General features: G+C 38.4%; 1 protein-coding gene and 1 pseudogene across 3 annotated transcripts; one reads left to right on the top strand and one right to left on the bottom strand.

The window, feature by feature from the left end:
* Positions 1 to 286: 286 nt before the first annotated feature.
* LOC142840063 (polyadenylate-binding protein 2 pseudogene) lies at positions 287 to 8,795 on the bottom strand (annotated as a pseudogene).
* A 1,331-nt stretch (positions 8,796 to 10,126) lies between these two features.
* Positions 10,127 to 13,769, top strand: LOC142839959 (uncharacterized). Of its 3 annotated transcripts, XM_075956401.1 has the most exons (5): positions 10,127 to 10,160; positions 10,351 to 10,406; positions 11,880 to 12,371; positions 12,456 to 13,631; positions 13,716 to 13,769. In XM_075956401.1, exons 1-5 carry the CDS (start codon positions 10,127 to 10,129, stop codon positions 13,767 to 13,769), a joined length of 1,812 nt encoding a protein of 603 aa, XP_075812516.1. The 3 variants fall into 3 exon arrangements, with proteins under 3 accessions (XP_075812516.1, XP_075812515.1, XP_075812514.1); XM_075956400.1 differs by lacking the exon at positions 13,716 to 13,769 and having other exon boundaries at positions 10,351 to 10,411; positions 11,645 to 13,002; positions 13,255 to 13,643; XM_075956399.1 differs by lacking the exon at positions 13,716 to 13,769 and having other exon boundaries at positions 10,351 to 10,411; positions 11,645 to 13,643.
* The last annotated feature ends 11,353 nt before the right edge of the window (positions 13,770 to 25,122 follow it).

A 25,122-nucleotide genomic window follows, 5' to 3' on the forward strand; every position in this document is an offset into this window, starting at 1 on the left:
GACAGGAGAAGGCAGGCAGGGCCTGCGAAAGGCAGGGAGAAAATGAGGGAAGGAAACAGCTGAACAGATTGGTGCCCTTCCAGAGCTCTGGTTGAAAAAATGCCCTCCAACCACCCATGCCCACCTACCCTTGAGCAGGCCCAAAGAGAATGAGGTGGATCAGGCAAACAGGGAGCAGGTTGCACATTTAAGAAGTGTCTATATTGAATCTCCAGAGGGAACATGTCACCACTGCCCCAGTCCCTGGGCCTGGCCTACTACACAGAGTAGGTCCCTCCTCAGTTAGTTATGGGATTCTCCCCCTTCCACAGTATATCTTTTTTAAAAAATATTTTTCCATCTTCTGTCTTTCTTTTCTTTTAACTTGTTTTTTATCCCAGAATCAAGACTGGGAGCTGCTGTAATTGGCAGTTCATGCACGGTATTGGGCATATTGGAAACCCATCTGTTGTGCTGATGGGAATCACCTAAATCTGTCTCCCTCTAAATGGGGAATCATCTAAAGCTAGGGAATTCCTCGCTGACTCTTTGTCTAAGAATTCTACATAGGCAAACCCTTTGGCAAGACCACTGAATTTGGCACAGACTGTAGTAACATGTTTGGCTGAACCACATCCATGAAAGTGAGCTACCAGCTCTTCTGCTGTTGCACATAGTCCACATTGCCAACATAGATGGAACTGGCATCAGCCTCCATCTTCTCCTCAAGAGATGAGATCACTGAGCCAGCATTGCCTGGGGTTGTACTCTTCTTCATCTTCTTCTCTACCTCATTTTGTAGCTTGTTTAACTTCTCATCCTCTTCCTCTATCTCCCTGACTCCCGGAACCTTTGATCACATCTACGTCTGGACCCTCAATGATGCTATCCCTGGGGTTCACCTTAAGTAGTACTGGCTCTTCTTCCTGCTTCTGGCTGCCAGGGAGTCCCCAGGTGTGCCCAGAACCTGGAGAGGGGGCACAGGATCAGTGCTCTTTGGGAAGGTTGTTCCCATGGTCCCCTGCACCCCTGGCTCTCTCCCTCTCAGGCTCCCCAAAGTCCCCGGGCCCACTGCTCATGCAAGAATCTCCAACCACCTGCTTCCCCCACTGCCCCTTAAATCATTTTTCTAGGTTGTTTGGGATTGGGCATCAGTGGAGCAGCATTTATCTGAAACCAGAAGAAAACACAAGGGGCTGGGGAGCCATCACAATAGATCTCCTCTGTTTGCAAAGAGAGCAACTATATCATGAGGTTTCTGTCTTTGGAAGACGTATCACTAATTGGAGGTCAGAAACAACAGTTTTGTTGTTTTTTTGGTTTCTTTTTTTTTGTTGGTTTTTCGAGACAGGGTTTCTCTGTGGCTTTGGAGCCTGTTCTGGAACAAGCTCTTTAGACCATGCTGGCCTCAAACTCACAGAGATCCACCTGTCTCTGCCTCTAGATTGCTGGGATTAAAGGCATGTGCCACCACCGCCCAGCCAGAAACAACAGTTTAAGTGCTACTTTGATATAACTTTTTGAAAGTTGTGCAGTTTGTATTTATTTAATTTCTTTTTTTTAAAGATTTATTTATTTATTATGCATACAACATTCTGCCTCCATGTATGCCCACATGCCAGAGGAGGGCACCAGATCTCATTATGGATATTTGTGAGCCACCAAGTTGTTGCTGGGAATTGAACTCATGACCTCTGGAAGAGCAGCCAGTGCTCTTAACCTCTGAGCCATCTCTCCAGCCCAGTGTTTATTTAATTTCTGTACACATACAATCAAACGTAGCTGGGTAACATTGGTCAAGATCACACTTTTCCTTGCCTAAGTTTTCTTTGGTCTTTTGATTAAAAGTTGACTATAGATTTCTGCATCTCCTTTTGCCTTTTTATATCCTTCCCCTTAATGCTTTCACAAAAATTGTGCACATTTTTTATTTATGTTTAATTGTGGAAAGTATAGAAGTCATACATGATTTTTTACACTACTTTTTCTGTAATCTGACTGTAATCTACATATATTATTAGTTATCTTTAAAATAATGGACCTTCATCAATTTTATTCAGAAAATTTGTAATTTTATCAGGTCATTATTGTTTTTTGGAAAGTTTATGTTGAAAGACTGCTTTCATTCATCTTTTATGCCTGCTTCTTTCCATTTCCTGGCATTTCTATGTTTTCCAGTTGTTGCTATCTTCATGTTTGAATCTTTGCTACTTAAGTGTTGGTATAATCAATACATAATCCCTTGAGCTTTCTGAGTGTTTCCACTGTAAATATTGGTTTATTATCAGTTGTCCAGTTATAAATTGTTGGGCAAAGCTATTTGTATTCATTTAATGGTAAAAACTTATCGTACACAAAATCATAATTTTTATAGATCGTCTTCATAAGAGTCATCTTTTTCTTTGTTATGTTTTGTTTTTCTTGTTTTTATTAATCTGAGAAAGACTTGACTTACTGGATAAAAGCTTTTATGTGTCTGGGCAGGTGGATCCGCACATATTCTTTATGTGGATGACCTGAATTCAAATACCTACATGCTAGTTGATAGGTTAATTGTTGAAGCCCATGTGGGTCCAACACAGATAATTATTTTCCCTAACTGGACTGGAATGGAGTCACGAGGAAAGATCAGACGCAATTTACAGGGTCATCCTTGTAGGGCAAGATCTCTGGAAGATCTCTTTTTGTTTATTATTGAGTGGGAAAACAACATTAGGCTATCTCCTAGGCAACCAGGTGAATGGGCTTTTAGTCAGGTCCTCACCTAAGTGTATGCTAGCTGTCTAGCAGGCCATGAATTAGCATCTCTATAAGACTTCCTCCAAGTTACCAAGAAATAGGCACCAAACATTATGACCAGTTTCAGCCAATACCTCTCCTCAGGAAATCTACATTTGTAACAAAAGAAGAGAGGAACTATACATTCTTGCTATTGTTATGCAGAGACAACTTGTCTGCTGAGCTACATGATCAGCTCATACCAGGCCTATGGCTTTTATGCTTGGCTGCTACACCATACAGAAATATGGGCCTACAGTTAACAAATCTCTAATATTTCCAATTCAGCAACCTTCCTTTCTGTATGTCACCTGTTTGTGTGTGTATGTATGTATGTGTCTGTGTGTGTGTATGATATTCTCTGTCATGCACAAACACACAAAAATATCAGTAACCTTATTTTCAAAAGTGCTTGGAACTTATAGAGCAGATGGAGTAAAGCAAGTTGCTTTACATGTACACTGATTCTTTAAAAAGTTGTTCTCTTGAAATTCCATTTAAAAAAATTTCATTTCCTCACTGTGGTGCAGACTTGGATTCAATCACCAATTGTAAGAAACAACATGGTAGTGATCCTAACATACATCATTTTATTATCATAAGAGAATGAGATGCTTTCAGTAATCAAAACTATTTTCTGTAAAGTAAAAACATCAGAAGACATCAAGAGAATATTGTAAATTTGGTGAAACAGTCAACCCATTTTCTATTATTGGTAAAGGAGAGAACAGGAGCTGGGCAGTGGTGGCACACACCTTTAATCCCAGCACTCGGGGAGCAGAGGCAGGCGGATCTCTGCTAGTTCGAGACCAGCCTGGTCTACAAGAGCTAGTTCCAGGACAGGCTCCAAACCCCAGAGAAACGCTGGCTCGAAAAACCACAAAAAAAAAGAAACATATATATGTATATGTATATATATTTGTCTTTGTCATTTGTTTTGTCAATAGTGTCATCTATATTGCTGATTTTGTGAACTATAATTTCATCGTATCAGTCATTGTCTTTGAAAATGATGGACCTTCACCATTTTGTACTCAGAATATTTCTTATACTCTTTGGTGATAAACAGTTGTACATTTCTCTTCTTGATCTCATATGCTTGCTTCTAATTATTTAATTTTATTTTTTCATTTATATTTTAATAATAAAGCTTGCCTGATGATCATAATGTAAAACAGATGCCATGGCCAGCCTTACACCACAGGCAAGTCTGACACACACCTTTAATCCCAGTAGTCACACTAGTTTGTTGTAGAGTCAAATGCTGGTGTCTCATATCTTTAATCCCATCACTAAGGAGTTGCAGATAGGAAGTGACATGTCTGGACAGAGAGAGGAATATAAGGTGGTACGAGAGAGGAGCTGAGGGTTGAGTCTTTGTAGAAACAGCATTCAGTCTGAGGACTTACAGAGACAGGATACCCCATTTAATCAGTCTAGCAAAATTCACCTAGGGGTTCCCTTGGAGGGGATGCCGAGGCTTAGGAAAAGTTAGATTAAGAGAAATGAAGACAGGATCATAGGTTAGACCTAGAGGAGAAAGGTCAATAGAAAACAGCCTGAGTTTATTTCTCAGCCAGCATATATACTAAATATAGCCAAATGGCAGATCAAAAAGCAGTACAGCCAGCTCCCCACCTCCCTGCACTGTGCTTGGAGGCAGCTCAAACCTGTGCATTATCTGATTCAGCTAAGCAGCTTCTAATCACTAACAAAGAGTACCCTTGGCTAGCCTGCATAAGCCCAAATCTTAATAGAAAAAATGCACTCTTTCAGTTGTGCAAAATGCTTTTTCTCTTGGCTAACGCAGATGTTATTCACAGCCCTCAAGTTTACTGGAAGAAGTACAGCAGGCATGCTTGAACTCAAAAGGCTTCCTTAAGTCTGAAATGACTCAGGATGATCATTATAATTATTAATATTATGGCAAAAGAGATATTTGTTGTTAATCTCCCCCAAGAAATTACTGCAAGCACTTTGCCAGTGTTTACTTGCTGTCCATTATGATTCAATTTTAACATTAGTAAAACAGTCTATAATTTAACCTTGGTCAATTCTTGCTAATAGATGATGTTTCAATTTTCTTTTTAATATCAACTCAGATTTTTTCCACATAAATTTATAGCTTTTTGTCTGTTTATGTGCGAAAAATATTGATTTTAAAATAATATCTTTCGGGGGCTGGAGAGATGGCTCAGCGGTTAAGAGCACCCAGTGCTCTTCCAGAGGTCCCGAGTTCGATTCCCAGCACCCATATGGTAGCTCACAACTGTCTATAATTCTAGTTCCAGGGGACCCAACACCCATGGCAAATCACCAATGCACATAAATAAATAAATATAAAGAAAAAATAAAATAAAATAATATTTTTCCTCTGCTGTAAAATTCCTATAGGGGAATGCGTAGAGGTTAAAATGCCTAAAATGAAGACAATGAGGTGGTGGCTCATGCCTTTAATCCCAGCACTTGGATGGCAGAGGCAGGTGGAGTTTGAGGCCAGCCTGGTCTACAAGAGCTACTTCCAGTACATGTTCCAAGGCTACAGAGAAACCCTGTATCAAGAAAAATGTCTTGAATGTAACCAAACTTCAGATCCAAACCATCCATATGTGCGTCCTATAATTTTATTTCCACTAATCCAATTTTTTTCTCTGCTTTAGATGATAATTCTCTTTGACTATTTAAATCTTTGTCACCCTTTATAGTTGGTTCTAATTACTGTTTTGAAATTTTTACCCAAATAGTGGACTATAGATGGTAAATGCCTTGCAGCAATTTCAAAAAATTATCAAGATTCCACAAATAATCTCTCCTAATTTTTAAATTTAGGGCTCAAATTTTTGTAAAAGCATTTTACATGCTGAATAATTAATAGATTCTCCTTTTTGTATATTTTCAGAATATTTTGTAAATTTTTAATCCCCAAGGAGACAAGGTTTGCTTTACTTCAGCAAACATTTTCTCTAAAGTATGTTCAGTTGAATCATCTAATAAAATTCTGTATAATGTTGAAAACAAAGCTTACTTGAGTATAATTTCAATTATATTAAGTAACAAACTACTAACCTGCAGTACTTTATATCCTAATTCGTTTATGATAAAACTTTTGAGGACTAGAAATTTTCATTGCATGTTTAAGTGAATGGTATTAGGTAAAATATCTTGAGTAAGAATATAACATCATAGACAGTATGTTGTAACAAAAATAATGTCAAGTTTGTATCAAAAGGAAGCATCCATATCTATATCAATGTAAAATGTATAAATAAGTAGTTACTTTTAAAATTAGGAAAAATTTTCACTGCTCTTAATATCTATTTTTGTCTCTATTGTACATGGCATTGAATATGTATGTCTGTATATGTCTATATAAATAATGTGTAAGTCTTCCACGATGAACAATGTATTTTCCTGCAGTAATTTTTAAATTTCCAGGAAGAAGATGGGGCCCCACAACAAGTCAAATTGCTTGTTATCATTACATCAGGATGATAATAGCACTACTATAAGATCTGTTTTGAGTACCAGATGCTCAAGATGGTTCCATCTTAGTTAGCTGAAATGGTACCCTTTTTACAATGTTCTGGATTGACCTTCTTATAGGAAGCTCAGAAAAACCTTACCAAATAGTCAGACTATTTGCAATTATACCAGACAGTAATCTTGGAACTTAACCATCATTTTACTTTCACAGGATCCTAAAGAAAGAACATCGCCCCCATGACAGCTAGAAGTAATTCTAAAAGACTTCCTCTCCTCTCCCAACAAAGTTTGTCCTCAGGGTTAGGGACATCATTTAGGGGTTGGTTATAATTGGTATAGGATTTTGGGTTGGAGGGGAAATTTTATTTTTTTTGGTTTTTCAAGACAGGGTTTCTCTGTGATTTTGGAGCCTGTCCTGGAACTAGCTCTTATAGAACAGGCTGGTCTCAAACTCACAGAGATCCACCTGCCTCTGCCTCCCAAGTGCTGGGAATAAAGGCATGCACCCCCACCGCCCAGCTAGAAGGGAAATTTTAAAGGCTCGGGGATCTCTTTCAAAAAAAATGGGAAAATTGGATGAAATAATAGATTATTCTGAGCTTACACACACTAATAATAGGGAGTAATAGAGTAAATGCTTGTGAGGTATAATTTATAGGCAATTGCATTTGTATTGATTTTTTTTTTTGACTTTTCAAGACAGGGTTTTCCCGTGGCTTTTGATTCCTGTCCTGGAACTAGCTCTTGTAGACCAGGCTGGCCTCGAACTCACAGAGATCATCCTGACTGTGCCTCCTGAGTGCTGGGATTAAAGGAGTGCACCACCACCCACCAGCCATTTGTATAGATCCTTATATTGATATAATGTTAAGTCATATTGAATATTATATGCATTCATGCTTCTACCTCTCCTTAAAATATTTTATACATTGATACATATTTATCATATTGCAATGCACACTTCTACCACTGATCCAGATAACTATACATTGTTTACATTTTGAGGTCATTGTCCTCATTTGTTGCAATATTGTATAATATTCTCCTATGAAATCTTAGTCTTTAATTATAGGTATTAAAAATAGCAGAACAATAGTCATCTAGGCGGGCGGTGGTGGCGCACGCCTTTAATCCCAGCACTCGGGAGGCAGAGGCAGGCGGATCTCTGTGAGTTCTAGACCAGCCTTGTCTACAGAGCTAGTTCCAGGACAGGCTCCAAAACCACAGAGAAACCCTGTCTCGAAAAACCAAAAAAAAAAAATAGTCATCTATGTTTGTCATACTTATAGTTAGAATAATCAGGTTCTTTAGATAAGTAGAGATTATATTCTGCATAGATAGGCAATCTTCAACCACTTCAAAGAACTGTAGAATATGGCATTTAACTAACTTAGAGTTCTTTTGAAGTGAGGCACTATTGCTCCTGGTAGCATGGATCTATTCCCCCAGAGAAATTTGAGCACCGAAATCACTCCACTTGGAGCTTGTTTTTTTCTTGGAAAAACTGTCTTTTGGGCAAAAACATGCTCATGCCTCAACTACTGAAAAGATAGATGATGTCTGAATATGGATAAACAGGTCTGTTAAATCTTGACAAGACAGGGTAAGATGGTTTTGAAAAATTTCCTCCCTCTGAAAATGATCTTTCAGTTATTCTAGGTCTTTGCAAAAGTTGGTCCCTTCAACTTTGCAAATGAGACTTTGCATGATTGCCCAGGTAGCCAGTTATCTCTGTAATTTGTTGCACATTTTGTCTTTTTTTAAAGATTTATTTATTTATTATGTATACAACATTCCTTCCATGTATGCTTGCCAGAAGAGGGAATCAGATCTCACCATAGATGACTCTGAGCCACCATGTGGTTGCTGGTAATTGAACTCAGGACCTCTGGAAGAGCTGTCAGTGCTGTTAACCTCTGAGCCATCTCTCCAGCCCTGTTGCACATTTTGAAAAGTTGCTTGATTGCACTTCCTGCTTACTCAAGTAATATTTCCCTTCTCAGATTCAATGGGGTTGAAAACTAGATAGTTGTAGTTACTTTCCTCTCATGACTTGTTCAAATTATTTATTAAACAAGAATTAAACTAGTTAGGATGGGAAAATTGTTGAATATATTGTTCTTATTGTATATAATTTTCTATTGGGTTTAGAACTCTCTTATTTATACAAAAGGGGGAGATGCTGTAGAAAGAATTACAGGCAGTGGTTTCCCGCCCATTGGGGCATGGCATCTTATACTGTACATGCAAATGTAGAGCATGAGTTTGGCCTCTTTTATGGCTGTGTGATTCAGATTCTGATCTCTGTTGAAGCATAACTTTCTGATTTGAGTCCATCCCTAAATAACTATACATTTATTTCTCAATTCTGAGCTGGTGTTGTATTTCTTTAAAGCATCCTTCTTCAAGCAACATTAAATGGGAATCATTGAAATGACTAAATGCATTTTTTTCCATTGTTGACCATGAACTAATAGTAACCGGGTTCACAATGTACCTGACTGAATGAACAACCTTCCAGAAAAGATCATGTATTTGAACAAGTTTCTGTCCATAGTGGTTTTCTTTCAATTATCTGTGGATCCTTAGTAGGAGAAGAAGCCCTTCTATATGAAATTTCTCATTGTATCCAATGAATCTCAATACCCTCAAGTAATTTCCTAACATTTAAATCTATTGTGTTAACTGGGCGATGGTGGCGCACACCTTTAATCCCAGGACTCGGGAGGCAGAGGCAGGCAGATCTCTGTGAGTTCGAGACCAGCCTGGTCTACCGAGCTAGCTCCAGGACAGGCTCCAAAGCCACAGAGAAACCCTGTCTGGAAAAACCAAAAAATAAATAAAATTAAATAAATCTACTGTGTTGTGCTTGACATTAATCAGCCAGCTTCCTACTTATACTGAAATGCTTTTAACATCATTATAGGCTCGATCTCTAAATCACATAAAATATAGCAGAAACAGTTGTTATTCAGTCCTCAGGTAACCTGCTGTTTTAATTGTTTCGTTTGCTTATCTGAGTAACTGTGTGGCTCTCAATTCCTGTAACTAAAGGGAGGCATCATTCCTGGCTCTATTTGTTTTTATGTTATTGGATGATGGTGCTAGAATTTAGGTATTTTTTATGTCAAGTATATACTCCTGTGCTTAGCTTCATAATTTCTTGAATTTTAAAAATTGACAGAGGGCATCACTCTGATTGCCAAGATGCCATGTATTCATAACATTAATACTGCCTGAGTGTTCTGAGTCATTAACTGGAGTGAAAACAATTCTTTGTGGAAAGTTCAATAAAAGTCTTTCAGTTCTTTGTATCCCATTGTTTGTTTCATTCCGGTTTTCAATGGAAACAGGGTCTCAATGTGTATTTCCACCTCTCCTGGACCTGATTGCTTAGACTTGACTGGCATTCAACTCAGAGACAAATATTCCCACCTCTGTTTTCTGAGTGTTGTGGTTAAAGGCACAATACTTCAATACACCCAGTTTGTCCATCTATTCTTCCTTTCTGTAGTCAGTAGTTTTTTTGTACAGTATTCTCATGCACACAATGTACTGTTGATCTTTTCTGTTTTTCTCTCCCTATGAATAGATATTTCTCTTATAAGGTGGTACAAAGGGTACAGAAATAAAAGAATTGACTCTCCTTTTAAATTTCATTCTAAAGTGACTGTCTATGTCATGGAATAAGAGTGGATAACACCAGCATTATACAACTATACTTTCAAAGAAGTATGCATTCCAATGTTGCCACTGTCATGCTTACATTGTACACACGTGTGGTATATTTTTGAAGGCAGTAACCTATGATGATGTGCATATCAACTTCAGTAAGGAAGAGTGGGATTTGCTGGATGCTTCCCAGAAGAATCTCTACAAAGATGTGATGCTCGAGACCTACAGGAACCTCACTATTATCGGTAAAAATAAATTTCTTTCATGTTTCAAAATATGGAGACAACTCTTCCTTGGTTTATGTTGTTGTTCTGTAATTTGATTTAGAAAGAAGGAGAATGAGGTGAACAACACAGTCATAGTTCTTAGGATAATAAGCTAATTATTTCACAATGTTAAATAATATAACATACATATTCTGGTACTATATTTTAGGATACATTTGGGAAGACCATAACACTGAAAAACATCGTCAATGGTGTAGAAGGCATGTAAGGTAATTTTCTTATGCAAGTTTATAACAATGTGCCTCTGATGAGTTTGTAATGTGTTATGACACTTTTAAACAAAACAACAGTGTAAATAAGCACAGCTTCAAATGAATTGATGGTTAATAAATTCTCACAAATCCATATAGCTCAATTTCCTGTATATGAATTGCATTTGCAAGGCATTCATTTAAGAAAAATTCTGGGAAGCAATGACTAAACAGATTTTAGCATTAATCATGAGAGCTATATTATACATCTGCCAGTCCATTTGTTTCTTGTTACTCATGACAGAAAATGTATACACATTTCAGTGATGATGAATATAGCTGCAAAACTTTCTACTAAATCAATAGCCCATGGTAAGTAAGTCTTGTATTACTCATATAGTTTTTGTGACCATGTTAAGTTTAATGAAAGCAGCTGTGGGAGTCAAGGATCAAGGGGCAGGTGTTGTGGAGAAACCTTAATACCTATACCACAAGCCTCTGAGGAACAGAAAGTCAAACCGTGAGGATTCAATGTGGAAATCTTTTATTGACTATTCTTCCTTTCCTATATATATCATATGTTACTTTTGACACAAGAGTATGAGCATAGGGATATGCAAAGATTTAGCATTCCTCTCCTTAAGAACAATTAAGAAGATAAAATGTAGTTCCTATGTAGAGTATACTTGTTGAATTTGATACAAGAATACAAAGTTAATTCATTTTCTACCATCATTGTTAATACTTAAACATACATTATGAAAAAACCACGATGAGTTCTAGGTCTGTGCAAATACTTTTAGGTGTCTTAGTTCACTTAGCAAATGTATAATGATTCACGATATAGTAAAATTTATAAATGTAGTAAAGTTGGTAAAGCACTCAGTGTATGCAGTTGTCTTCAAAAATGTAAAAAATTTAATAGAAAAATATAGGTATAGACGAAAAGGTAAACCATGGCACAAAGGAAATTATCACAAATATTTTTTGAGATGCAAAATGACCCCTAATGGGTGAACAAAACATGATTTAAAACAAAGATATAGAACCATAATGTTTGATTCCTTTTTACAATTGGAAAAAATATGAAGTTAATTCCTATAGATATGAGGTTTCACAGTCCATTGAATGTGGTTAAACTTTTACATGCGTAAATTATCCTTGCAGGATTGAAAGAAATCAAACTGGAGCGGCGTTTTCCGTATATTCTCACTGTGCTAAAGCCTTGTGTTATAACACTCATCTTCTAAGGAATGAAAAAACACGTACCGGAGAAAAATGCTCGAAAAATAAGCAATGTGATAAAACCTTTCTTCATCACAATCATCTTCAAAGGCATAAAAGAACACATACTGGAGAGAAACCCTATGAATATAATCAGTGTGGTAAAGACTTTACTCAATACAGTGTTCTTCAAACTCATAAAGGAACACATACTGGAGAGAAACCCTATGAATGTAATCAGTGTGCTAAGGCCTTTGCTGAGAATAGTGCTCTTCAAAAACATAAAGGAACACATACTGGAGAGAAACCCTATGAATGTAATCAGTGTGGTAATGCCTTTGCACATCATAGTCATCTGCAATTGCATAAGAGAAAACATACTGGAGAGAAACCCCATGAATGTAATCAGTGTGGTAAGGCCTTTGCACAGCGTAGTCATCTTCAAGTGCATAAAAGAACACATACTGGAGAGAAACCCTATGAATGTAATCAGTGTTCTAAGGCCTTTGCTGACAACAGTGCTTTTCAAAAACATAAAAGAACACATACTGGAGAGAAACCCTATGAATGTAATCAGTGTGGTAAGGCCTTTGCACAGCGTAGTCATCTTCAAGTGCATAAAAGAACACATACTGGAGAGAAACCCTATGAATGTAATCATTGTTCTAAGGCCTTTGCTGACAACAGTGCTTTTCAAAAACATAAAAGAACACATACTGGAGAGAAACCCTATGAATGTAATCAGTGTGCTAAGGTCTTTGCTGACAACAGTGCTTTTCAAAAACATAAAAGAACACATACTGGACAGAAACCCCATGAATGTAATCAGTGCGGTAAGGCATTTACACGTCATAGTTCCCTTCAATTGCATAAAAGAACACATACTGGAGGGAAACCCTATGAATGTAATCAGTGTGGCAAGGCCTTTGCACAGCATAGTCATCTTCAATTGCATAAAAGAACACATACTGGAGAGAAACCCTATGAATGTAATCAGTGTGGTAAGGCCTTTGCACGTCATAGTTCCCTTCAATTGCATAAAAGAACACATACTGGAGAGAAACCACATGAATGTAATCAGTGCGGTAAGGCATTTACACGTCATAGTTCCCTTCAATTGCATAAAAGAACACATACTGGAGAGAAACCCTATGAATGTAATCAGTGTGGCAAGGCCTTTGCACAGCATAGTCATCTTCAATTGCATAAGAGAACACATACTGGAGAGAAACCCTATGAATGTAATCAGTGTGGTAAGGCCTTTGCAAGTCATAGTCATCTTCAAGTGCATAAAAGAACACATACTGGAGAGAAACCCTATGAATGTAATCAGTGTGGTAAAGACTTTGCATATCATAGTCATCTTCAATTGCATAAGAGAATACATACTGGAGAGAAACCCCATGAATGTAATCAATGTGGTAAGGCCTTTGCACAACGTAGTCATCTTCAAGTACATAAAAGAACACATACTGGAGAGAAACCCTATGAATGTAATCAGTGTTCTAAGGCCTTTGCTGTCAACAGTGCTTTTCAAAGACATAAAAGAACACATGCTGGAGAGAAACCCTATGAATGTAATCAGTGTGCTAAAGCCTTTGCTGACAACAGTGCTTTTCAAAGACATAAAAGAAGACATACTGGAGAGAAACCCTATGAATGTAATCAGTGTGGTAAGGCATTTACACGTCATAGTTCCCTTCAATTGCATAAAAGAACACATACTGGAGAGAAACCCCATGAATGTAATCAGTGTGGTAAGACATTTACACGTCATAGTTCCCTTCAATTGCATAAAAGAACACATACTGGAGAGAAACCCTATGAATGTAATCAGTGTGCTAAGGCCTTTGCACAGCATAGTCATCTTCAATTGCATAAGAGAACACATACTGGAGAGAAACCCTATGAATGTAATCAGTGTGGTAAGGCCTTTGCACGTCATAGTTCTCTTACATTGCATAAAAGAACACATACTGGAGAGAAACCCTATGAATGTAATCAGTGTGGTAAGGCATTTACCTAACTTCGTGGTCTTCAAATACATAAAACAATACACACTGAAGAGAAACCCTATGAATGCAGTCAGTGTGGCAAGGCCTTTGCACATCATAGTCTACTTCAAAGGCATAAAAGATCACATACTGGATAGAAACCCTATGAATCCAATCAGTGTGTTAAGACCATTGAATATGAAAACAGTGTTCACATTCATAAAAGAATGCATGCTAGAAAGAAACCTTAGGTGTGAAATCAGTGTGGTAAGGCCTTTACAGAACAGAACTCCTGTACTCTTGAACGGCATAATATAGCAGCTACTGTAAAGATATTAATGAATTGAATTTGTAGTAGGTGGATGAAGGTCATTGGTTAATCAAGAAACTGCTTTGCCCAGTTGATAGGCCAGTACTTAGGTGGCTGAAGTAGACAGAACAGAATGCCGGGAGGGAGAGGGAAGTGAAGCCGACGTCATTTCCTCTCCTGTCCGGAGAAAATGCGATGCAGCCTGCCACCAGAGAAGACATGCTGAATCTTTCCCGGTAAGCGCACCTCTTGCTGCTACACAGATTAGAAATGGGCTAAATTAATACGTGAGAATTAGCCTAGAAGAGGCTAGATATAATGGGCCACGCAGTGTTTTCATTTATACAATTTGTGTGTTGTTATTTTTGGGCATAAGCTAGCTAGGCACCAGGAAGCTGGGTTTCAGGAAGCGGCCCGAAGTTCCTTCAACAGAATGGTGCCGATGTGGACAACTGCTTCCACAAAAAGCGTGGGAAAGAATAGAGTAAAGCATGTTTTCTTGGTAGCAGCAATTTCTCATTCTGCTCTGCTTGCTAGAGGCAAGCAAGCACTCTCATCTAAGAGAGGCTTCCTGACTGAGCTTTAGCTGCAAAACCCTGCATCTCTTAAGAGATCCTGCCAAGAAACACTTAAATGGTGTTGATAAAAGCCAACTGAATGCTTGTTTGTTTTCAGCAGTAGCAGGAATAAAGTGCCATTTTAAAATGCCCTGTTCTGAGCTGTCCTGCCAGGGCAGACTCTGACTCTTAAAGCAGGCAGTTGACTGAGTGTGGTCTGGGAGCAGAATGGTCCAGCTTGCTTGCTGGCAGGGACCTTGAAACGCCTTAGACTTGTGGCAATAAACATGGCTAAAGCTGGTACCTTCACCGTTAAGCTGAAAGCTAAGGCTGGATCTAGCCGCCAATGCCGCGGCTTTAATCCTGCCCATATTGCTCAGTAGTTTAAAAGCTTGTGTGGTCAGAAAAAAAGAGGGAGATATATAGTAAAGAGAGATTCAAAAACAAAGAAAACCTTTAAATGATTTACAGTGTGTTAAGAATATATGCAGGCTAAAAGTTAAAGTTCTTAAAGTAAAAAACAAAAAGGAAAGAGAGTGTTTGGTTGTGGTAGTACACACCTTTAATCCCAACACTTGGGAGGCCTAGGGAGATTGACTTCTGTGACTTCAAGGTGTGGTAGCACACACCTTTAATCCCAATGCCTGGGAGGCAGAGACAGGCAGATCTCTGAGAGTTCAAGGACAGCCTTCTCTACAGAGTTATTCCAGGACAAAGATATACAGAGAATATAAAATAAAAGTAAAAATAAATGAAATAGAGGTTAAAGTAAAACCGCTCAAAGATGGAAAATACACAGAGAATCTTGATACTCTATGCTATTGTGCTCTTTGAATTGTTTTAATGGTGAGGAAAGACCAACATCTGCTCAAAGGTATTTGTTTATAAATGCTGCTGAACTCATCCAAGATAGATATTTTGATAATACCTGGACTTCAGAATTTGGATCTAAGGATATGATACTTTGGAAAAGAGATTCTTCTTTTGTTTTCACAGGATTAGACCATATGGATTGCTTCTATTCTAATATGGTATAATAGACTGCGCCCTTCTGAAAGGTTGCTGTGAACACCTTCAGAAAATTACTTATCTGCAAACTGAGACAAATCTAGCACACAGGTTATACCCTCAAAGACCTGACTAACAGCACCCCTTTACAGCAAAAAGCAGTTTGGAGAGAAATAACTACGTCCATATTCCCAAATATTGTTTATAAATGTTCTTTTACATATATAGGGTGATATAATATAGATATAAATAATTTGGATTGAAATGAATCTTGCTTTACTGATACTAATTTAAGGTCAATTTTGTTATGTGTGTATATATTTCTGATATTGATTAAGGTATTGTGATTGTGTAGTTTATTTAAAAATGTAATGTATATAGGTTATTAATAGATATTCATCTATAATAGTCAAGTTTGTAGTCATGTTAGATTTTTTAGATGTGCATAGATATATTTTAGATAGGCATTCTTCATATCTTTCAAAGACTGCAGCATATGGCAGTTAAAATATTTTAATAACTTAGGGTTTTGCATGGCAATGAGACACATCTGCTCCTGGCAACATCAGCTCCTTCAAGAGGAAGATGGGCATCGAAGAGGTTCCTTATGGAGTTTGATAGCCATTTGGGCAAGAAACTGCTCTTGCCTGGACTACTGCATAAACTGGACACAGAAAATCCTCAGAGAGAGGACTGCTGAGCTTGCCTAAAGGTGAGATAATCATTCGGAGTTCCTGATTCATGAAAGAGTCTGTGAGACATTCTGCATGACACAGCAGATAGTGACTGAACTGCCTTTGAAATTTCCTGATTCATTGAAATGTCTGCTGGAAACTATGGCACTGTAGGCCGAAGATGGATGCCCCAACTGTACAGAGAAACTTTGGGTGACTGTCCAGGAAGTGAGATGTCTCTGTGATTTCTAGAGTTTTCTAAGTTGCTTATTTCTCACCGTCCAGCTAATATTGTATCTTTCTGGAGTCTTTGATGGAATTGAAGAATAGTTTTAGTATTCCTTAGTTATGATAAAGATAAAATAGATGTAAATATTGTAATTCTAAATTGTAACTGTTTTGTTATATGTAATTTTACCATGTTAAAGTGAAAGCTTTTCCTACTTGTTTAAACAGATAAAGGGGAAATGATGGAGGAAGGTCATTGATTAATAGAGGATCTTCCTTGGCCCCATTTGAGGCCAGCTGTGGCCGGCAGCTCCTTGAATCATCTCCAAATACATAATATGAGCCTATCTGTGGAGAAAGTCTGAAGTTAATGTCTTTATTCTTCAAAAACATGAGAAAACATCATACTGTAGTGAAACTCTATAAACTAATTCAGTGTCATATTGTTTTGTGCTTCTTATGAGGGTAAGACTTTGTGTGTAATCAATCTGATAAAGCTTGTGCATAGTATCATAATCTTTTGGACCTGAGGAAAAAGCTAGGGGCTAATTTTAAATTATTCTTTACGATCTTAAGCCACTTACAGTCAGTTAACCAAAAGCAGCTATTGTGTAGAGAAAAATTTGATACTGTCCACAATCTGTTTAAGCATCATGATACCTCTATTTATTCTACTTTAAACCAGGATTGTATTTCATAAAACCTTTTATGAAGTATTATGGGTTACAGCAAGGGTATTCTAACATTGGGCCTGAAACCAGAGCCAAAGAAAAGCACTTTATCTCTGAATCTAGAACTAGGTAAAAAAAAATGTCCCTGAAGACAGCCAAAACATTAAAAAATGGCCTGTGAAAGAAACCCAATTTGGCTCTCAAACCAGAACCATAAAATCATAAAATTCAATGATGTTTTTAAGCCCAAAGGATACCATTAACTGAAATACGAGAGGCTTGAAGAGTCAAATCTCTCATACGTTTACTTGTATGTTTTGTTTAAAAGTTACCTTAGAAATTGGGGTATAATTCTGTTTATCAGAAGATTGGGAATGGTCATCAGGAAGGTAGATAGAAGGTGGTTACAAGGAATATTTTTTGAAAAAGTTGGCTAGAATTAATATATTATGGAATTATCACCGTTAACCATAGGCAGAAATAATATAAAATATTATGGAATCACTTACTAAAGAAGTGAAAGTACTGTAGGAAATGAACATTAAAACTTTGAAGAAAACAACTGAAGAAGACACCGGAGAATGGGAAGATGTCCCTTGCCCCTGTTAGGTAGAAATCAAGATAGTAAAAATGAAAACCTTTCCAAAAACAATCTACAGGTTCAATGCCATTCCCATGTAAACATCAGAAAAATTCTTCACAGACCTCAAAATAAAAATACTCAACTTCATATAGTAAAGCAAAAAAATGCAGGATATGCAAAACAACTGTATGCAAAAAATAATTTCTGGAGTCATCACATTCCCTGACTTAAATCTACTACAGAGCTACAGTACTGAAAAGAGCCTGGTATTGGCACAAAAACAGACAGGAGGACCAATGGAACTGATTCTAAGAATCGGATATCAATCCACTCACCTACTACACCTGAATTTTGTCAAAGAACCAAAAAATATATGATGGAAAAAGAAAGCATATTCAACATGATGCTGGCATAACTGAATATCAATGTGGGGAAGAATGAAAGTAGATCCACATCTATCATCATGAATAAAACTCAAGTCCAAATGGATCAAAGACCATAGCAGAAAGCCAAACACACTAAGCCACATAAAAGACATAGGAAGTATACTTGAACACACTGGCAAAAGAGACCACTTTCAAATTATAACCCCAGCAGCACAGACACTGAGAGAAATAATTAATAAATGAGACCTTTGGTAACAAAAGTTTCTGTGAACCAAAGACATGATCAGAAATACAAAAAAGGCAGCCTATAGTATGGGAAAAGATCTTCACCTACCCCACATTGGACAGAGTACTGATCTTTAAAACATATAAAGAAATAAAAGAAATAGTCATCAAAAGAATAAATTATCCAATATTAAATGGAGTACAGACATAAACAACTTTCAACTTATAAATCTAAAATTACTGAGAGACACTTAGTGATATTTCCAAACTCCTTAGCGATTAGAGAAATGAAAATCAGAACAACTCTGAAATTCCCTCATATCTGTAATAATAGCCAAAATAAAAAACATTGGTGACAACTTAATGTGGAGAGGATGTGGGGTTAAGGGAACACTCCTCCATTGCTGCTGGGGGTGCAAACTGAGTCAGCCACTTTGATATGGTGTTTTCTCAGAAAATTCAAAAGCCAACTGCCTGGTTGTGAGGCATGCCTTTAATCCCTGCACTTGGGAGGCAGAGACAGGCCCCTCTGACTTCAAGGCCAGCCCGGTCTACAAGAGCTACTTCCAGGACAGGCTCCAAATTTACAGAGAAACTGTGTCTTGGAAAACCAAAAATTATAAAGTAAGAAAATTAGGAAACAATCTATCTTAAAACCCAGCAATACCACTTTTGATATGTACCTAATGGATACTCAGGCATACTACAAGGACTAGTGGTCAACCATGTTCACAGCAATATTATTTTTTCACAGCCAGAACCTAAAAACATCCCTTCCACTGAAGAATGGACAAAGAAATTAACATGGATAAAGACAATTACATCTTCAAATTTATGGGCAAATTTTTGGATCTAGAAAAGATAAGAGTGAGTTAACCCAAACCCAGAAAGAAAAATATAAATGTACTCACTCCTAAGTGGCATTTAAATATAAAACAGAGGACAAGCAATCTACAATTCTCAAAGAACAAAGACAACAAAATGGAAACAAACAGATATACATAAATCTATTCTATATAGACTTAGACAAAGACAAGATCTTAGTAAATTGGGAACGTGTGGATCATGGGAAAGGGAAAGGGGACTTGAAGGGAGAGTAGTTGAATAAAAGATAGTTAAAAAATCCTTGGTAAACAGCAGTTCATGGGTGAATTATACAAAGGACAAAATGAATAGTTGAAATATGCTTAATTTTGTAGCTGAATAAAATATTTCCTCTTTCCAAGGCAAACTGATTTGTGACATTTAAGTAAAAGCAATCCACACATATTTTCCAAAAGAAAATTGAAGGTGTATAGCATATCTCCCCATGTTTCCAAACCTATGATCACACACACATGAGAGAGAGAAGTGTTTGATTTTACTTAATATAGCTGCATTCATTCTAAATTCACCATTAAACACTGAGTTCATGTTTTTATTATGAATTTTGAAGGTTGTACAAGTCACAGTGACAGACCCTGAACTATGTGAGTACTAATTGAATCTTTAACTTTTGAAAATACCAAGTTAGAGTGTAAGAATATCTTGGGCTTTTATACGTCAGATGAGCACCTACAGGGCAATGGATTTTTTTAAAAAAATATTTTTATGGTTTATTTAACTTTATTTTTATGTGTGAAGGTGTCAGATCCCCTGCAACTGGATCTTCAGACAGTTGTGAGCTACCATGTGGTTGCTGGGAATTGGACCCAGGTCCTCTGGAAGAGCAGTCAGTGCTCTTAACCACTGAGCCATATCTCCAGGCCAAGGGTAATGGATGTTGTATCCAATGAATCTAGCAGTCAGAATCAAGAGCTGAATTGAAGAAAGTGACCACACAGTTTACAGATTGATTTATAATGTACGAGACCATGCCCAAGTGGAGTGGTATCTTACAGGCTATTGACTGAAGAAGCTCTCCCAGCACCTAACACTTTTGCTTAAATAAGAAATTTTAAACTTGGCAGGGTGGTGGTGGCGCACGCCTTTAATCCCAGCACTTGGGAGGCAGAGGCAGGCGGATCTCTGTGAGTTCGAGGTCAGCCTGGTCTACAAGAGCTAGTTCCAGGACAGGCTCCAAAACCACAGAGAAACCCTGTCTCGAAAAACCAAAAAAAAAAAAAAGAAAGAAAAAAAGAAATTCCAAACTCAATACAAAACTATGTATACGAGAAACAGACGTCAAATATAAAGTTAGAGTTATAAGCATAATCGATATTAAGGAAGGAATATATACTAATGTTTTTTTGTCTTTTTTAAAGATTTATTTATTTATTATGTATACAGCATTCTGCCTCTGCCCACATGCCAGATGAGGGCACCAGATGTCAGTACAGATGGTTGTAAGCCACCATGTGGTTGCTGGGAATTGAACTCAGGACCTCTGGAAGAGCAGCCAGTGTTCTCAACCTCTGAGCCATCTCTCCAGCCCTATACTAATGTTTTGATAAGCATTCTATCCTAAGTAATTCATGTCTTGTAGAAATGGCTTGGCTAGATCACAAGAGGATGATTAGTAAGTATGTTTATCTTATCTTCAGCCCCATCAAAGGCCTGCGAAGAGCATTATTATTACTTGAGTAGGCAGGTAGTGAAGTCCAGCAGCCCGCAAAAAGTGTAGTAGATGACAGAGACAACTGACTGCCTGAGCAATCAACTAAAGTCTCATTACACTGTTGAAGATTAAGACTTCTTATCAGAATATAAAAAATCTTTAATCCGCTATGCAGTAAGGCAGGAAAATGATATCAAAATATAAACCATGTATAAGTATCTTGATCAGAGGTAGAATGATATAATGCAATATGATAAATATCTCATAAAATTGTGTCAATAAACAAAATGTTTTAAACAGAGGTACAATCATGCATAGATACAATCTGACAAAATAACTTTGCATAGGTGTTACAAACATTCTAAACAAAAATAGAAATATTCTATATGATATGTATAATTTGAATTTGTATCAAAGTCTATACCAATGTAAATTATCCATAAATAATAGTTCACAAGTATTCCTTCTATTACAAACTATTATTAGTAGTGTGAGTAAGTAATCTATCTATTATCCCATTCAATTTTCCATCTTTTTTTGAGATCTCTGGATATACATAATTTCACCCAACCCTATATGAGTAATAATCAACTCTTAAATGTTGTCCCTGACCATGAAGACAAACTTTGTTGGGAGAGGGGATGGCATCTTCTAGAATTGCTTCCAGATGTCATGGGGGCAATGTTCTTTCTATGGGATATTATAAAAGTAAAATGATTTCTAAGTATTTGATAGGGTTGTTCTGAAGTTCTAATTTGGAATTGTGGCCAGAACGTTGTAAGAAGGTGCACCATATCTGCAGCTTGTACCCATAAGTCTGTCTCATGGTGCTGTTAGCATCATGCTTTCATATCAATCAGGTAGAGACATTGTGGAGCTCCAATGTCTTCTTCTTGGAAGCTGTTCGTTGTTGAAAATGTAAGTATTTTCATGTAGACATATTTTTAGTGAAATATAAGATATAGACAAAATGGGCATGAAGGAAAGTAAAATGTTCCTTTAAAATCTATCTTCTTTCTGTCCCATAGCAAAAGGCTGTTGATATGAGACAGAAGTTTAGAGTTATTCTTTTAACGTTCTGCTTGGATTTAGAGAAGGATAGACACTGTCTAATCCTAAAACCATTTCTGATTCTGAAGTGGAGATGTAAATACAAAGGAGACATCTAAAGCTGTAGCCCATACAAAGCACCTAACAGATTATCTCTCTGGGGTGGGCTCACTCACAGGCTTATAGGTCAGTAGCTGCCCCCTTCCTGAGACAGAAAGCATGTGGTGTGTGCAAACAGAACCAGAAGAGACAGATCACCTACAAGTGTAGGAAAAATGAAAATATTCCAGATAGTGAGAACAGTGCAAGCCATGGCTTAGAGGCTGCAGCAAAGTCAGCAGGATCTTTAGAGCCATTCATCCCTGTGCCAGTAGAGCAGCAACAGCACACATCTGCCCTAAGCCAGAAACTCTGGAAGGAAAACACACTGTGTTTTGAGAGTCTTCCAAATAATTCCAGTATGTGAGTAAGTTTTAGGACCTCTGATCCAGGCTACCAGCTCTCAAATGCTGTTTGCAGGGCTCTTCTGGGGCATAGGACCAGAGGTGAAGTGGATGAAAGTTCAGATAAGTTTGTAAGTGCATAATCTACATTGCTTTTGGAGAGTCACCAATAAACATTAGCCATTTAGAGGTTTCAAGAAGTCCTACACTAAAGACCTTTATTTCTCATTCACCTTTGGATCTCTGTGATTCTGCCTATTCATACTTCCATAAATACCCTCTTAGGGATATTATCCTCACTATTCACATGGATGCGATGTAACCTACAGAAAATTAGAAGACTGTCCCAAAGTCACAGAACCTGTATCCATGTTGGAAAAGACCTTAACAATTTTTCTGTTCTCAATACCCTGCATCCTCTGTCCTTTCCACTCTACTGTGTATCCAGGCATAACACTGTGTTATGTAGTGCCAATATCTAGGTGGAGACCTCCAAATGCCGCGCCCCGTGCCCCTGTGTCTGCGCTCTGTGCGCTGGCACCCAGTTCGTGAGCTTCGGGCAAGGGGACTGGAGGTTAAAATACACAGACACACCAGACAGAGAGACAGTGACACAGGTCATCCTTGAATTCCCCAAGAATGCCCCTTTATTGTGTTCAGGGGCAGATTATATGGAGAGAGCCACGCCCCAGCCAAACCCACCAAAAACCACTCTCCTGCCATCAGGAACTCCTGAAGGTCTCATGCTCGGAGCAGCTGTAGGCACTCAGATCAGGGGATTACAAGAAATTTAGGATCTGAGGTCTCACAGAGCTGGAATGTGGAGGCGCCGTGGGGCGGAGAAGTTGGCTCTGAACCCGACGGGATGGCGTAGATTCCATCCAGGCCGATTGCCCCGGGCTGGGACAGAGGTCCAGGCCAACAGGCCTTGTGGCATTTGTGCTGAGCTTCTGTGCCCTGAGGCCCACGCTGGAAGTGGGCCTAGTGTTCTTGCCTCATCGGTCCTCGAGACTGGTCCCGGGGTTTGCATGTGTCGCAGCCCCTCAGCGGCCGCTGCTTGGAGCCGCCTCAGCTCACAGTCCACTGCAACATTTCAGAAGGTCTCAGGGATTCAAACCATATGAATATCGAATAAATCCTTAGGCTCTTTTTGTCTGTGGAGACAAAAACAGAACCTCTTTTCCAAAACATCAAATTCTTAAGCCCATATTTTAAAGTCAAGATACTTTTCTTAGCAGTTCCTAGAATCAAATGTCTTTCTCCAGTCCAGAACACAAAAGACAACACAATCAACATATCATACATCTGTACACATTTATCTTTTTAAGCTATATACATTATCTATTCCCAATACATACATACCCTCTGGCTGGGGAAAACCCTGTTTGCTTACCTCTCTTTCTTGGTTGGTTCCACTTGCTGCCAAAATGAGTGAAGGATGTCAAGATTAACCCATATACCCCAATCCACCCTCACCTTCTGAGGGTGACCTCTCAGCGTTCCCTAGTTCCCGATATCTTGCCTAGGACCTCCAATTGATGAAATCTCGGTGGAAGACCTCCAATTGCCGCGCACCCAGTAACTGAGCTAGTTCCGGGACAGGCACCAAAGCTACAGAGAAACCCTGTCTCGAAGAAAAGAAAAAGACTTCACTCTTGGTTAGGTTCATTCATTCACAGCTATAATACCAGCATTTGTGAAGTTAAGGCAGATTGATGGTTAAATTAATGTCATCTTGGGCTACATAGTATGACCAGTACCAAGAAAATAAATAGATACTAGACTTTAGTATTGCCCTTCTTAATGTTTCCTCAGTGGGGCGCTGGGAATACCATTTTAAGTACTATTTAAGAGTGCGTCATTTCCTGGCTGACAGTCACAAATGACTCCTCACTGCTTTCAAGATGAAAAAGATGCTCATCAGCAGGACCTCACAGCTGCCTGCATGCCTGCCTAGATGCCAGATTTCTCCTACACTTTCACAGTCACACACAATTGACAAATGTGTGTTTCGATCTTCCTTAAACTCTCTACCTCACAAACACTTGTGTTCTTCTTGTGAGGCAGTTATTTTCAGCACTCATTCAAGAGCAGTTGAACCCTCTTTTCCTTTAGGCTCAAAGCCATTTTCTCCTCTCATTATCTCCCTCCTGTGTCCTTGGTTTCTAATATTTTGTTTTGCTCATTCCTTCTTTATTTCCTTCTTTTTTTATTTTTCCATTCAAATATTTACACATCCTCCCTTCTCCCAATCCATTCCCACCTCCCAATCTACCTCCTCCCTCCCTCTCCCTGCTTGAGATAGGGCAGGGAACCCTGTCGTGTGGGAAGTCCAAGGCCCTCTCCCCCCCTCCCCCCCCCGACATCCAGGCCTAGGGAGCTGTGCATCCAAATAGACTAGGGTCCCAAAAAGCCAGAATATGCCATAAAACAAGTCCCAGTGCCTTTAACAATGGCTTCTCAGTCAGCCCCCATTGTCAGCCACATTCAGAGAGTCCGGTTTGATCACGTGCTCATTCATACCCGGTCCACCTGGATTTGGTGAGCTCCCATTAGAACAGGCACACTGTCTCAGTGGGTGGACCAAACCCTCGAGGTCCTGACTTCTTTGCTCATGTTCTCCCTCCTTCTGCCCTTCAACTGGACCTTGGGAGCTCAGTCCGTTGTTCTGATGAGGGTCTCTGTCTCTATCTCCATCCATCGTGGCCGAAGGAAGATTCTATGGTGATATTCGAGATCAGTATGATAGTCTGATCTCACATCAGTGTGATAGTGGGGCAAGGACAGTTCAGGCACCTTTGCCTCTGCTGTCCAAGGACCTAGCTGGGGACATCCCCATG

Source organism: Microtus pennsylvanicus, chromosome 22 (genome assembly GCF_037038515.1).
Source record: "Microtus pennsylvanicus isolate mMicPen1 chromosome 22, mMicPen1.hap1, whole genome shotgun sequence".
NCBI classification, from domain to species: Eukaryota; Metazoa; Chordata; class Mammalia; order Rodentia; family Cricetidae; genus Microtus; species Microtus pennsylvanicus.